Source organism: Hibiscus syriacus, unplaced genomic scaffold (assembly GCF_006381635.1).
Source record: "Hibiscus syriacus cultivar Baekdansim isolate YM2019G1 unplaced genomic scaffold, ASM638163v2 tig00000218_pilon, whole genome shotgun sequence".
NCBI classification, from domain to species: Eukaryota; Viridiplantae; Streptophyta; class Magnoliopsida; order Malvales; family Malvaceae; genus Hibiscus; species Hibiscus syriacus.
In genome coordinates this window covers 373,584-387,376 of record NW_024061774.1, presented here as the reverse complement: position 1 = coordinate 387,376, position 13,793 = coordinate 373,584, and the positions used below count along the sequence as shown (strand labels likewise).

Below are 13,793 nucleotides of genomic sequence, written 5' to 3'. Positions count from 1 at the left end.
TGGTCTGATGAGGGAAGGACACGATTTTTAAGAAGATGATCCGTGTTGGTCTACATATTACTATTATATTTGCTGGAAAACATGCAAACTAAAGTTGCAGTAATTATAACAGACATATATATAGATGAAAACTTTAATGGAAGCATACATTTTGATGCAATGTTAATCTACTTTTACCCGGAAATGGGCATGGGAAAAGACACACACAGAAAAGTATATGATTGTATGTAACGTGGTTGATGTTATAATCCTCTACAAAGTAATCCAGTCTTTTCATGCTTTGATCTCAAAATTTGATACGGCCGGCGACAGAGATGCCTCCGATCCGCCACACGATCTCTTTGATTTCTTTTGCCGATATTTTTTGGGGATGTCAGGTACTTGAGAAGATGATTTGGTGTCATGACTCGAACGTCGTTGCTGCTTTTCATCGGAAGATGGATCTCGATTAGCAGATTCTTCCGGCGTACGTTGGCGCCTAGTACTCTTCTCGGACCCCGCAGATGGGCTACTTCCTACTGATTGTTTGCCTCCAGACTTCTTTGGCTTCTCACTGCCGTTACCTGACAATGAGTCCTGACTTCCTGCACCAAAAAAGATTATGGAGTCTTGTAATCTTCTCATATTATTTTATATATAATATAAAATATCATCTTTCATCTTTTATTTGGATCAAATTCTGTGTTTCACTCATGAATAATGGTTTCATAACCTTGGGATCGATTTATATAACGAAAAAACTTATCCGTATGAGAAAAAAATTGTTTATTTTTCATCGTTTATTTGTAATGTGAGAAAAAACCTTGAGATTCAATCTTTTTAAGAGGAATTTATCATTTATGAAAGGATCGATCTCTTTGTAAAAGAAAATCTACTATAACTTGAATTGTGACGAAATCTATTAAATTCGAATCACATCAAATGATTATAAAGTGCTTGATTATTCTAAAAACGAAAAAGAAGCAAACCTGGAGGAGGAGGCAGCAGTTGTAGTTGATCACCATTTGAAGGATTTAATGTTGGGATCTCAGAGTTGAACTCATTCATCTGTATGGATTAAAAATAAATAAATTGTCATATTTCGTGACAAATATCCTTCGAAATTTACATTTGTTACGTCCACATTCACGATAATTGCAATGTTCTCGAATAAAAAGAAAAAAACGACAACATACCCAACTCGGTTTAGCTACAGTAGGACAATCCATGCCGATATGAGCAACATGCTTTACATCTGTAGGAAGTCCAATTTGCATTTCTGGTTCTTTTTCACCCTCTGCATAATTGTTAATTTGCTCCACATCAACAGATAATGTTTTAAACAAATCATATATATAATAAATAAGGGGGAAAAATCTGGGTACTCACCAAAAATGTGGGAAACGTATTTTATACCTCTTAGAAAACCCTTCATTTTGGCTGGTAATCAACAATGGCAGATTAGTTTGCAAATGGAAATAAGAGATATGCTTATTATCTCAGAGGTGGAGTAAAAACAAAGAAAGAATCTTGAAAATTATATAAAAAAAGTATATAAAGATTATATACATTAGAGATAACAAACATGAAAAACATACCTACAACTTGGGAATCAAAAGCTCTTAAAATCTGGAATCTCTTTGTACATTATTGATTCATATGGTATATCATATATGCATGAAAACAAATAAACTATCTAAAACTGTTGGGAAAATATATAAATGGAAGAAGAAGAAAAAAAGAGAGAAGAGGAGATTGAACTCCTCCAATTTTATTGATTGTTGCATTGGTTTGAAGTCGTAGAAAAGATGAACATTAAGAGGTCTCTCCCACTAGAAGCATTGCCTACTTTTTGTTTTCTTTCTTTTTTTTTTTAAAGGTTTATTTTAGTGAATGCGAGGGAAAAACGGTTCCAGGAAAAATGAATGGCAAATCCTCCGCCAATGTGTGAGTCAAAATTCTGATTTATTTCTATTAACTTAATTTATTAAATATGATATTTAAGGGTAACATTGTTTATATACACATAAAGACGTTTAAAATTTATTATCTAAGAAGATGTCCCCTAGCAAAATACATTGAGACCCAACAGCACTGTTACAGTATCAAGGAAAATGACAGAAAACGAGTTCAGTAAATATGAAGAAATCATTCCCTTAATCGCCCTCAAGAAGCATGAACAGGGGATGCAGGTAGATTTCAGGGGCGGTTCAACGGAATGTAATATTATTTTTGAGAATAACATTATTAGAGGGTAACATTATATGTTATATTACTCTGTTTGCTTTGTTTAACAGGACTGTAAAATTATAATGTTTGATTGAAAGAATATAAGATTACTTAAATTATATTTTACTAAATTAACCTTTTGATATATTTTAAATTTAATACTAAATTATAAATATTTAAATGAAAATTTATAGAAATATTTAATTGTTATACAATATAACTTTTGAGAAAAATACATTTGATATATAATTAGTATATTAAACTTATATTTTTAAATAATTTTCATAACTATCGTATTTATTTATATAAAATATAATTTAACATGAAAAAATAATATTATGGTCTCTAGTGGGCAAAGATATTATATTTTAATGTATAATATCTATTTTTTAATAATTTTTTGGATAATTCCATTTTCATTACCCAAGAAAAGTAGTATACCTGCTACATAAACAACAATTTAACTTATGCTAATACAAACAGTAAAAGAAGCAACCATTACAAGTGAACCCCCACAACCTTAAGAAATATCCAAATTCACACAAAGGGAATCATTCTTAGGATCAGCTCTGTTGATAGCCCCATCCTTTCAGCCGAATTTAAATAGTTTCTTTGATGTCCTTCAACACATCACCCACCAATCTAGCTTTGACCCAAAAAGCCTACTATTTCTCTCCTTCCAAATGTCATACACATGACCAGCCCAAGCAAGCTTAAACACCATCACAAAGAGAGATTTCCCCTTAAAACAGTGAACAACCCATGCCAACTCCCTATCCCAGCAACTAACCCTACGAGTTACACCACACAAAGTAAGGATATCACCCCATAACTCTCTCAAAACCACAATCAAAGATCAAGTGATCTCTAGTCTCAGCCTTAGCACCACAAAGCACACACTTATCATTGTCAATGCTTAATCCCATTCTCAAAAGTCTTACCCGGGTAGGAAGCCTATTTAAAATAGCCATCCACACAATGATATTGTGTGTGGGAATACGTCCTGGAAACCAAACCAGACTATGCCATGGAACCTTTGGAATTTAACACGTAAATCCTCCCAAATATGTCCAGTTTTAAGATCACTACCTGAATCAACAAATAGATGAGAAATAGCAAGATTCAATTTCAAAATGCTTCTAAATCTCCAACTTGCATTGATTGGAATAACCATCTGCCAAAAATCTGCATTCCTGATCACATAAGCACGAATCCAAGCCACCTAGAGGGAACATTCATTACAAGCTTTATTCCAACCACCAATATCTTTTACACCCAACTCCCCTTTAGATCTTAATAAACATACCTGTCTCAAATTGACTCAAGCACCCTTAACAGGCAGATCAGAACCCTTCCAAAAAAAAACGAGAGCAAAATTACTCGATCTTCCTAATTACTATTTATGGAGAATAAGCTGCATGCATCAGTAATTAGCTATGCTGAATAAAACAACACGAACAAGTTGCAATCTGACAGCAAAACTGAGATGTCGATTAGCCCATAAATTCAACTTTGACTTTATCTTATCAATAAGACTTTGGCAATCATTCACAGGAAGTTTTCTAGTTACCAATGAAACATCCAGATATCTCACATGGAGATTTCCCAACTTAAAACCAGTAAGCTCCCTTATAGCAACACACTGATTAGCAGAGACACCAGCCACCTATGTTTTGATGATGATTTGCTCATTTTTTACAAAGGTTCTATTGATTCTATTATTGAGGTGCAATCTGTTTTAAATATATTTTATTCCATGTCGGGTTTTTTAATAACTTAACGTTAGCTTTATTTAAAATAATTATATTTTTATAATAATATTATTTTCACCTCATAAAATTACAAATAATTAATATATTGAATATTAAAAATATAAAATAATTTTAAATACTAAAATTTATTAATATTTGACTAAAGTAAACTCTTTATATATTATTATTATGTTTAAGTTTTGAGTATGGTGAAAAATATAAGAATTGAGAAGGATCATTATAAAAATAATTCATTAGTATAGAGGTATTATTGTCCTAAGTGGTGAAAATGATTTAATATATAATAATTTGAAAGTAATATCATTCCCATCATTTTAACAAAAAATATTAATATTGGAAAAATATTATTCTCTGGTATTAATCTTTTTCGTGAACCAAATAATAAATATATGAAACACGCTTTTTACAAAACGCGAAATCTGACTTCGTATTTTACGAAACTCGAAATAATTCTACATGACAGTTTAAAAGGTATTTTTTAACGAATCTGACTTGAAGGTTTTTTCTAAGAAAAATAATTAATGAAAGTTTTTAATATAATAACGGCTCTTAACTTTGTACAAGGTCTTGTCACCTTTAAATAGTTATTTTGATTAAGTTGGCTGCAATTTTGTTATGCTTGACTGGTGGCAAATATAAGATAATGGTTGTGAAAATGTTACATCATTTTCATCCGGATGCTCTTTATCATTTTCATTTTTTCATTTCTTAATATATCATTTTAGATAGATCATATATATTATATCTAAGAAAGCCCAAACAGTTCATAAAGTTATCGAGAAGGAAGGAGAGGGCTCTGGCAGTACAAGATGGCAAAAGGAGGTGAAAAAGAAGAGGATAGTTGGTCATGTAAAGAAGGATGAGCTTTTGAAGATAAGAGGTGTTTGGTTGGTGAGATGGCTACGGTGTGTAGTACCCGGAGTATCAGAGATAGATTGGAGAAATGGGGCTTGGCGAAATAAAGTTTATCGAACGGGTGGGAAAACTTTCCTGATAGTCATAGGCGACGATGATCTTTTCATGACGATGGAAGATCTTGACTGGTCCTATCTAAATTAAATTTTTGCAGAGGTTTGGATGTGGTATGAATTACCTTTGAAAGTGCCAAGAGCTACTTGGATAGAGGTATCGGGATTGCCCCTTATTTGCTGGAATCATATTACTTGCAGAAGGTTAGCTGAATTATGGGGCTGTTTTGAAGCTCTGGGTGAAAATGGCTTCCACTCGATTGATTGCGAAAAGGTTGCGTTGTTAATCACCACTTCGGTGGAGAGAAGGACTGAAGAGGTGGATAGAGGTATCGGGATTGCCCCTTATTTCCTGTATGTTGACTCTCCAGCCCAGCTATAATCTGGAAAAAAATCTTTATTGTTCTATATTCATGTTTTCTAATTATTAACCTATGTCCGAGAGTCATTTTCAAACCTTAGAATTCGGTACATAATTTCTAAATGTTCTTCTCTAGGATCATTAATGTATCGACTCACAATGCTAACATAGTAAGCTATGTGTGGCCTAGTTAAAAATAGGTATATGAGCTTACCTACCAACATTTAATATTGCTATTTATTTATGGGACCACCTTCCTTGCGTAGCTTCTAATTAGATTCTATGGGAGTTTCCGAAGGCTTACAACCAATTATTCTAGTCTCAAAAACAAGTATAGAATATACTTTGGTTGATAACAATACTTTTTTTTCAATCAAACTGCTTCCATGCCCAAGAAATATCGTAAAGTCTCCAAGTCTTGTTTTCAAACTCTCTTGCCAATAATTCTTTCAATCTCTCAATCTCCACAAAATCATTACCCTGATGATGATATTGTCAACATTGACAATTAAGATTGCATTTTTCTTGTTTGGTGTAGTCTTTATAAATACGGTATATGATCAGATTGACACTGCTTGTAGTTATCTCGTAAAAGTATAATATTAAACCTGTCAAACAAGCCTTAGGAGGTTGTTTTAGTCCATATAACGATTTTAACAATTTCCATCCCTGCTGGTTTCCTAATGTTATTTGTACTCCCGGTAGAATTCGCATGTAAATTTTTCTTCAAGATTACCATTTAGGAATACATTCTTGATATCTAATTGATTAAGCACCCACTCCTCATTCACAATTAAGGATAGTAACACTTTTACCGTGTTGAGCTTTGCAACTAGAGCAAAAGTCTCTTGATAGTCCACACTATAAGTTTGAGTGAAACATTTTGCCAAAGTCTGGTCTTATATCGCTCAAAACTACCATTCGCTTTGGATTTTACGGTAAAACCCATTTGCAACCAACTGATTTTTTGTTCTTAGGAAGATCGACAATAATCCGAGTTTTATTGCTTTCAAGTGTCGAAAGTTCATATTCCACTGCATTCTTTCATTCTGGAATTTTAAAAGCTTCCTCCACTGGGTCTAGAATGTGAATGCTATCTACCTTCACTGTAAAATTCTTAAAACCATGATTTAGTTTATCATAAGCCATAAACTTATTAATAGGATGATTTGTACATCGTCATATTCCCTTTCTTTGAGCAATTGGTAACTCACTAGTATCAACCAAGACATCCTACTCACTAGGCATACTCTAATCCCCTTCTTTACTATTCAAGGGATTGAAACCTGCTTTTGGTTCTTAGTAGTAAATGGGTTGTATGGAGATAATTGGGATGTGGTTTGGCCTTCATTTATACAGAAGGTTTTTTTTTTTGGTTTGAGAGATAAGCGGTGAACGAGGTGGACTTGGTGTTTTAGGAGAATTTTCTGGGTTCATGGTTTGATATAAGTCGATATGGTTTTCATGATTCTGTGTTTTGGTGTGTGGTATTCAAGATTTTGTAGTTTCGTGGTGTCAAAGCTTGTTGGTTGAATGTAGGTAGTTTTCGGATGGAAACAAGGTGACTGGCAGTTCGGTAGTAACAAGGAAAGGTCGAAATTCAAACTTACTCACGCTCTCCTAGAGTTTAGACTTGGATAAAAATATTTATGTTCAAGAAAGATAACATCCCTAGAAGAAAAAGCCTTTTTAGTTTGAGGGCAGTAACATCAATGACCTTTTTGGTGAGAATATTACCTAATAAAGACACACCAAATCGCTTTAGGATCGAGCTTAGACTTGGATATGGTATAGTTGTGAACAAAAATAGTGCAATCAAAGACTAAAAGAGGAACACGAATAGTCAAAACTTTAAAATGGGTAAAAACCGAGTAAAGGCATCCCTAGGACGCTGGAATTGAAGAACCTTACTAGGCGTATGGTTAATGAGATAATAGAAAAAAAGTGACTCGGTAACCTCAAGAAGATGACAATTTTTACACTCAGCTACCCCATTTTCTTGAGGTGAATTGGCATAAGTGATATATACAATCCTCTTTTCCTGAAAGAAAGACCCCAAAGAGTGAAAAATATTCACTACCATTACGTGACTTAAAAATCTCAATAAAACTTTGAAATTGAACTTCAACCATCTTGCTAAATCATTTGAAAATATCACCAACCTCATATTTATTGCGCATGAGAAAAGTCCACATAGTACAATAATGAGCATAAATAAATGAAACAAACAAACGAACCATATTTAAGCTTTTGACATAAAAAGGACACCAAATGTCATTGTGTATAATGGTAAAAGGTTTGGAAAAGTGATATGAAGAAAAGTGATACATACTTCGGGTTTGTTTGATAATGTGACAAATATCACAAGAAAAGAAGGAAGAATTTTATTAATGAATAGCTTCGGAAACAATTTTGCTAGATAGGAAACACTAGGATGGTCTAACCTAAAAATGCCATAAAAATATCTCGACCGAAACATCATTATGCAATGGAAAAATCGAAACAAAAGGAGAGAAAATACTAAAGTTGGCATGGGTCTGAATGAGAGGAGAGGTGTAAAAAATGTAAAGTCCACCTTAAGCCTAGCACTGCCAATCACCTTCCTCGAGCTTGAATCCTAAAATTCACAAATATCGGAGTTAAAACAAATAGTGCAACAAAAGTTGGCAGACAATTACTCACAAAAAAGATTGCAAGCCAAATTCAGAACATAAAATACAGAATGTAAAATAATACGCGGGTTTACCCAAACAGGGCCACTCCCCGCAATAGCCAAAATCGAACTATCAACAGTTTGAATATTAGAAGAAAAAACTGCTATGTGAAAATTCTAAAATAATTTAAAATCCTTGGTCATATGATCACTCGCCCCAGAGTCAACAATCCACAAAGTAAAAACAGGCGAAGATGTCAACGGAGCCAAAGAGATGCTACTGTCGCGCACAATACACATGCTTGGGTTCGAAAGAAGAATTTAATTTTCCAAACAGTTACAGAAGCTCCTCCATCTGTTGTTAATTAAACGAACTACTGCTAATAGTAGGAACCGTAACAAAATGGCCCTGAGAATCACACGAAGACAGTTGTTTGGAAGATTGCCAGTTCACAACAACCTCGGAAGAGGTTGAGAAACCATTGTGGTCGGAATATGATGAGGTGAGATCTAACCTAAACTTATACCATGTAGAAAATATGTTTACTGGTGAAGAGAAATTTTATTCACTATTGTCTTTCAATAGAAACTGTACAATAATTTTTATACAAGAGTTGAGTTAAGAGTCATAGCTAAGTGAACTTTATCCTTATCTACAAATTAGATTAGAGTTGGAAATAAACTCAAATACTAATATTTACAAGATAATTCTAAGGTTTTATCTAGAGACGATACATAACTTACAATGACAAACACTAAAATGTAGAACCATTTTTCCAAAGTACCCAAATCCTACCATTACAATTGAAATTATATTTAAAAGGGGCATTCTAATCAACAAAGTGTTTAGTAACAATATCTTGAGCTTTGTTCTCTTTCACTCTAGTTTCCAAAAGATACGGAACATCAACATTCAACTTATTCATCCTTTTCATAACATTTACTTCCTTATTGGATGCATTAAACCCCTAATGTTTCAAAAGCAAATAATCATAGAGAGGGATTAGAAAAAAAAATACCTTCAATTGAAATGACAGCACCCTCTCCACACTTTGTAACTTTCTCAATTGACCTTTCGTTTTTGATTTGATCTCATTCAACAAATTTGCAACTCTAGGAGCAGTTGCCCGAGGCTTCCTTGAGGGGATTTCATGAACAATAGGAGGGGGATTTTCTAGATCTGCTCTAGCAGGCATCTCAAATTTATATTTAAAGTTGGTGAAGCTTTGCCTCCATCTTCCCTAAACATTTCCCCTTACTTTTCATTTGAGACATTGGTTTTTAAAGGCGCAAGCACACGCCTTCCGTATGTGAGGCACAATGTTCCTAACCTCAACAACACTATCAAAATCCCACATCACCAGAAGGGTGACATCACTAAAGAGTCCCTGTCAAAATTCAATTACGTTGTTCAAATTAGAGACATCACTAAGGGCTTCAAACTTCTCACCGCTAGTACTATTCACACCCATTTGAATAGCAGAGGTATCACAATACAAAGAATCACTCTCAAAAGAGTCCCCTATTTGCTTTGGCCTCCAAACTTTCTAACCTTTCCCGCATCTATTTGCACTAGCCTTATCAGAGTGGGAAGAGGTACTACAAGTAGTACACCCAACCGGAAACCAAGGAACCACCACCCCAATGGGTACTACAATTCCACTACAAAGTATCACATTAATATAACGATAGAGCTTAAGATCAGGGTTACCTCAATACAAACCTTAGCATAAGCGAGTTTCTTCCTCGATGCCATAATGCCATCCATGTAGAGGAATTCCCTAGAACACTAACAATGTAACTTGATCCTTTTTGAGTAAAGAGTTCAATAGGGACGTGAAATAATTAAACCTAAATAGGAAAGCGGTCCAAGTTGAATTCCAAATTCTTCAAATTCAGTTCCCATTTCCTAAGAAGCATAGGAGTATTCGGTTCCAGATTCCAACTTCATATTGATTTTATTGTACCAACTCCGACGAATTAAATAACAAAATTAGCACTACTTTGAAAGTGATGGAAACAAGTAAAGGTAAATACTACTATACTTTCAACCTTAATTCCATTAATTATTCATATAATTCAAACGTTTAGAACCTGAAACCAAGATCACAAAAAAAAAAACAAAGTAAATAAAGGCCATTGTATCCTCCTCGTCATTAAACATTTGATTCTTCCCATCATCAAGCCTTCATATCATCCAAACCATACCTAGCCTACATCAATATATATATAAATTTTGTTAGTTGATTCTCATAATGGAATATGCGTTTTATTATTTTTTTAGGCTTATTTTTCGGCTAGTTATACATGTATATTTCTCCCTTCAACCTTATACATGCTATCATTCTCAAAGATCAAAGGACATGACAGTTGCATATACATAGAATGGAGATATAGAAAGAAAGATTCATCTCTTAGCAAATCCTTTTACCAGAAAGTTATGATTCTGCTCAAGAAATGGAGGAAACGTCGAACAAAATTTCTCCATGTCCGCTGTAACATCTCCCTCAGAACCTATAACTTCCATGAACTTCTTCCTATCTGGTGCAAGCTTCATAGCAACCTGTCATCCAGCATTTCCCTCAAAATGATATAGAACAAGCAATTCAGTTCTCAAATATCCAAAAAGAAAAAGAAAAGGATGCTCAATCTTCGACTCAGGTTGTTCATTGGTGAAAACAAAAAATAAATGTATTTACTGTGAAACTTGAGCTAGCAATCCATCCATGGTATTTCTTCAGGGTCTTGCAGTAGGCATCTGTACAAGCTTCTGCCATTGTCCATTCTGCCTTTGCAAGTAAGTTGCGGAACAATTCTACAACAAAATCCATTGCTCTGAAAATCATCAAATAATTGTAATAAAATTCCCGATTGTCAAGTACATGGGGATGAAATATATGAGAACTAAGATAAGATTCTGCAATTGCATTGGAATTTCGGCAAGTACATGTAAAATGTACCTTGTCAACCAGAGAATACCATTGGTACAACTAGTTGATCCTTTTGCTGAGTTACATTCAAACTCTTCTTTCACCATATTGTACAAGAAGTTGTATCTAGTGGGATCAGATTCGTACTTTTTCTCCAGTCTCTGAAGACAGAAGCAACGCAGTAATTGACTAATACATGGTCGTTGCAAAATAAAATAGCACAATTTATGTGCCAATATCACAGGCTCATATATAAACATCTTACTGATATGTTACCACCAATATCACTCTTTACCAGGGCCATAGCAGCTCCAAATTTATCTGCAAAAGTAACGTGGAGGTTTAATCAACATTGTATCCATCAATAAAGAAAGCCAGTAATCCCCTGCATAATGCACACCTTCAACATCCAAATGACACTACATTGATCCCATCTGCACTTTCAAATACAATATTTGACAACCCAAAGATAGTATTATCGGCTAAATTATCAGGCATTTGCAAGATGCAATCAGAATGCTATCCTAATTGAAGGAAAGTGCATATATATGTGAAAGCTTTTATGTGTGTGTACATATAGCTTAAGACATAATAAATTCTAAAGTGAGGTATGTCATGTTTACAAAACAAGCAATTTTTTATTAGTTAATATGCATGATTTCCTTTGTTCTAATTGGATGCTCAAAAAAAGTTGAGAAGCAGAAAGCTTGATACTATCCCTTCTTTTGCCTGTAAAGGTATATCCAATAAAGAAGGTGCAAAATAAAAGAAATTAAAGAAAACTTCAACTAGATGGGTTTTTTTTTATACCTATCTTCTTACAAATATGTGTCTAGGTGACACAAGCGCCTTGACAACACCACTCAATGTATAATTTTATGTAGGGGACGAATTTATAAAATTATAAAGGCGAAAACATTTTTAATCTAAATTATAAGAAAATTTCTAAAACATATAAGAATTTGAAATTTTTAGGTGGCGACTACCCAACACGCTCCCCCTTAGTCCATCCATCCCTGCTTACAATCTTTTCTCCAAATATCACAAAGTTGCTGCTGAAATGTTTAAATAGTCCACAGATTTCCATAAAGTTTGAACTTGACGTAGATGCTAAAAGCTAACAAATCTAACAAGCTTAACAAAAGCTAACAATAACCCATTAACCTAAAACAAGGGTACCGTGGAAAAACAAACCTATGATTGGCAAAATCAACTTGCAGACTTCAAGGAAAGGCTTTGTAAGCATTTCTCCCTGTGGAGATCTGATATGCTGCATTCCTTCCAATGATGGAGTAAAGACTGTTCTTTCCATTGCTCCAAAAGCTTTCGCACTCTTTCCTCTGCAACAATCAAATTAAATTCCATCAGACTTAAAAATCATGCCCTTAAATTCAACTCCTTTAAGAATTAAGATCCAGTGAAGATAATCCCATATTTTTTATTTCTCAAATCACCAAAGTAACATTTTTTTACTCAATAAACCAAAAAACCGTTCCGATAATCATGCAACAAATTGTAAATTTTGATCAGATCGAGAATATATAAACCTAGATCAAATTACGCGGCTTTATTGTACTTAAAACAGGAAAACAAGAGAAAATGGATAATTTCTGAAGAATTAAAAAATAAATAAACAATTTAAAATTGTGGGTTTTATATTTTGATTCGATTAAAAAAAAACCTGGAGAGATTTTTCTCGTTTTAGGTTGAGAAAAGATATTGAAGAAAACAGAGAACAGTTATTATTTGCATGTCGATTTCACGTACAGCGATGCAGTACATACTGAACGTTTCAGGGTGTATACCAGGCTTTCATATAATTGGACTTGGGTCGCAAAGTAAGATCCAATGTTACAAAGCTGATCGGACTTGGACAATTCTTTGACACATCACAATTTCATTATATTATAGGCACGCGTCATACTAAACAAATTTGGAATTATCCACTCTCTAAGTATTCCGATAAACACTTAAGGCATCATGACTATATCAACAATCCTATATCAAAACACATTTGTTATACCTCCGGAGAATATTCTTTGGAAACTATCAAATATTCATTGATATAAAGACTCTCAGAAGACCACATCATTTGAGATGAGTTTTCAAAAGTTCCTCGGACACACTACGCTATCTCTGGATCACCCTCCAGAATTGCTCTCCTTAGTCTTAGACATATCTACATAGCCGACTTATTAATTGACATTGACATGATGACACTGAGTCTAACACAAGCACCTTATAATCAGGGTATTTATTCCTCAAGGAAAGACTGAAAGGGGGCAATCTCTTCTTGAAATCTTGGACCCTCTACCTAAAGCAATCCCTCTCCCTTTACTTCTCATTTACTCACATATTCCACTATGCCTTCATCTCTATCATAGAGAAACAATGATCGATAGCTATTCTCTTACCATTCGTGGCTTTCCATCCAAAGCAGAAAGGGTAAACTATAAAAGACCGACGAGATTAACTTGTTTCCCAAAAAACAATTAGTACAGTGAGAGTGGAACACCAAATGTTATGCCTACAAAAAAGACTCTCCAAAAACTACCAAATCTCCGTTGATAAAGACCCCCAGAAGACTGTACCCTTTAAGCAGAGCTTCCACAAGTTCCCTGGAGACTGCCATATTCCGATTCACCCTCCTTTGGGATCGCTCTATGAAGTCCATGATCCTCATTTTTTATATGACCTTCAACAACTAAATCTGATAGGTGATAGTCATATATTCATATTCTTTCAACTTATTATCAAGCATGGTAACCCTAGGCCTGACTCCAGCTATCCTATAGTCAATGTACTTATGCCCTGAGGAAAGGCTGAAAGGTGAGCATGCTCTCTCTCGAACTCTTGGACTCTCTACCTAGAATAACCCTCTCGCTTTTCCTTCTCTTTTAA

At 34.2% G+C, this 13,793-nt stretch overlaps 2 protein-coding genes across 3 annotated transcripts; both read right to left on the bottom strand.

Annotated features, from left to right (window-relative positions):
- Window positions 1–273: 273 nt before the first annotated feature.
- On the bottom strand, window positions 274–1,475 carry LOC120144549 (CRIB domain-containing protein RIC5-like). The gene is made up of 4 exons (XM_039158618.1): window positions 1,369–1,475; window positions 1,176–1,276; window positions 969–1,047; window positions 274–584 (listed from the first exon to the last, which is right to left on the bottom strand). The coding sequence occupies exons 1-4, from the start codon at window positions 1,412–1,414 to the stop codon at window positions 274–276; spliced, it is 537 nt and encodes a 178-aa protein (XP_039014549.1). The 5' UTR covers window positions 1,415–1,475.
- Window positions 1,476–9,986: 8,511 nt separating this feature from the next.
- Window positions 9,987–12,666, bottom strand: LOC120149091 (glycolipid transfer protein 1-like). Of its 2 annotated transcripts, none has more exons than XM_039162016.1 (7): window positions 12,574–12,666; window positions 12,087–12,232; window positions 11,158–11,213; window positions 10,923–11,053; window positions 10,662–10,797; window positions 10,394–10,525; window positions 9,987–10,175 (listed from the first exon to the last, which is right to left on the bottom strand). In XM_039162016.1, the coding sequence occupies exons 2-7, from the start codon at window positions 12,202–12,204 to the stop codon at window positions 10,143–10,145; spliced, it is 606 nt and encodes a 201-aa protein (XP_039017947.1). In that variant the 5' UTR covers window positions 12,205–12,232; window positions 12,574–12,666; the 3' UTR covers window positions 9,987–10,142. The 2 variants fall into 2 exon arrangements, with proteins under 2 accessions (XP_039017947.1, XP_039018004.1); XM_039162073.1 differs by lacking the exon at window positions 12,574–12,666 and adding an exon at window positions 12,440–12,550.
- Window positions 12,667–13,793: the final 1,127 nt, after the last annotated feature.

What these genes read in the sequence shown, in the direction of transcription:
- LOC120149091 (XM_039162016.1), bottom strand. Translation starts at nt 12,204, where the DNA reads ATGGAAAGAACAGTCTTTACTCCATCATTGGAAGGAATGCAGCATATC. An exon ending in ATATTGGTGGTAACATATCA is followed by an intron (nt 11,054 to 11,157) that starts GTAAGATGTTTA and finishes TTCTGTCTTCAG; the next exon opens with AGACTGGAGAAAAAGTACGA. An exon ending in AGCAGAATCATAACTTTCTG is followed by an intron (nt 10,176 to 10,393) that starts GTAAAAGGATTT and finishes ATATTGATGTAG; the next exon opens with GCTAGGTATGGTTTGGATGA.
- LOC120144549 (XM_039158618.1), bottom strand. Translation starts at nt 1,414, where the DNA reads ATGAAGGGTTTTCTAAGAGGTATAAAATACGTTTCCCACATTTTTG. An exon ending in ATACGTTTCCCACATTTTTG is followed by an intron (nt 1,277 to 1,368) that starts GTGAGTACCCAG and finishes ACAATTATGCAG; the next exon opens with AGGGTGAAAAAGAACCAGAA. An exon ending in CTGTAGCTAAACCGAGTTGG is followed by an intron (nt 1,048 to 1,175) that starts GTATGTTGTCGT and finishes TAATCCATACAG; the next exon opens with ATGAATGAGTTCAACTCTGA.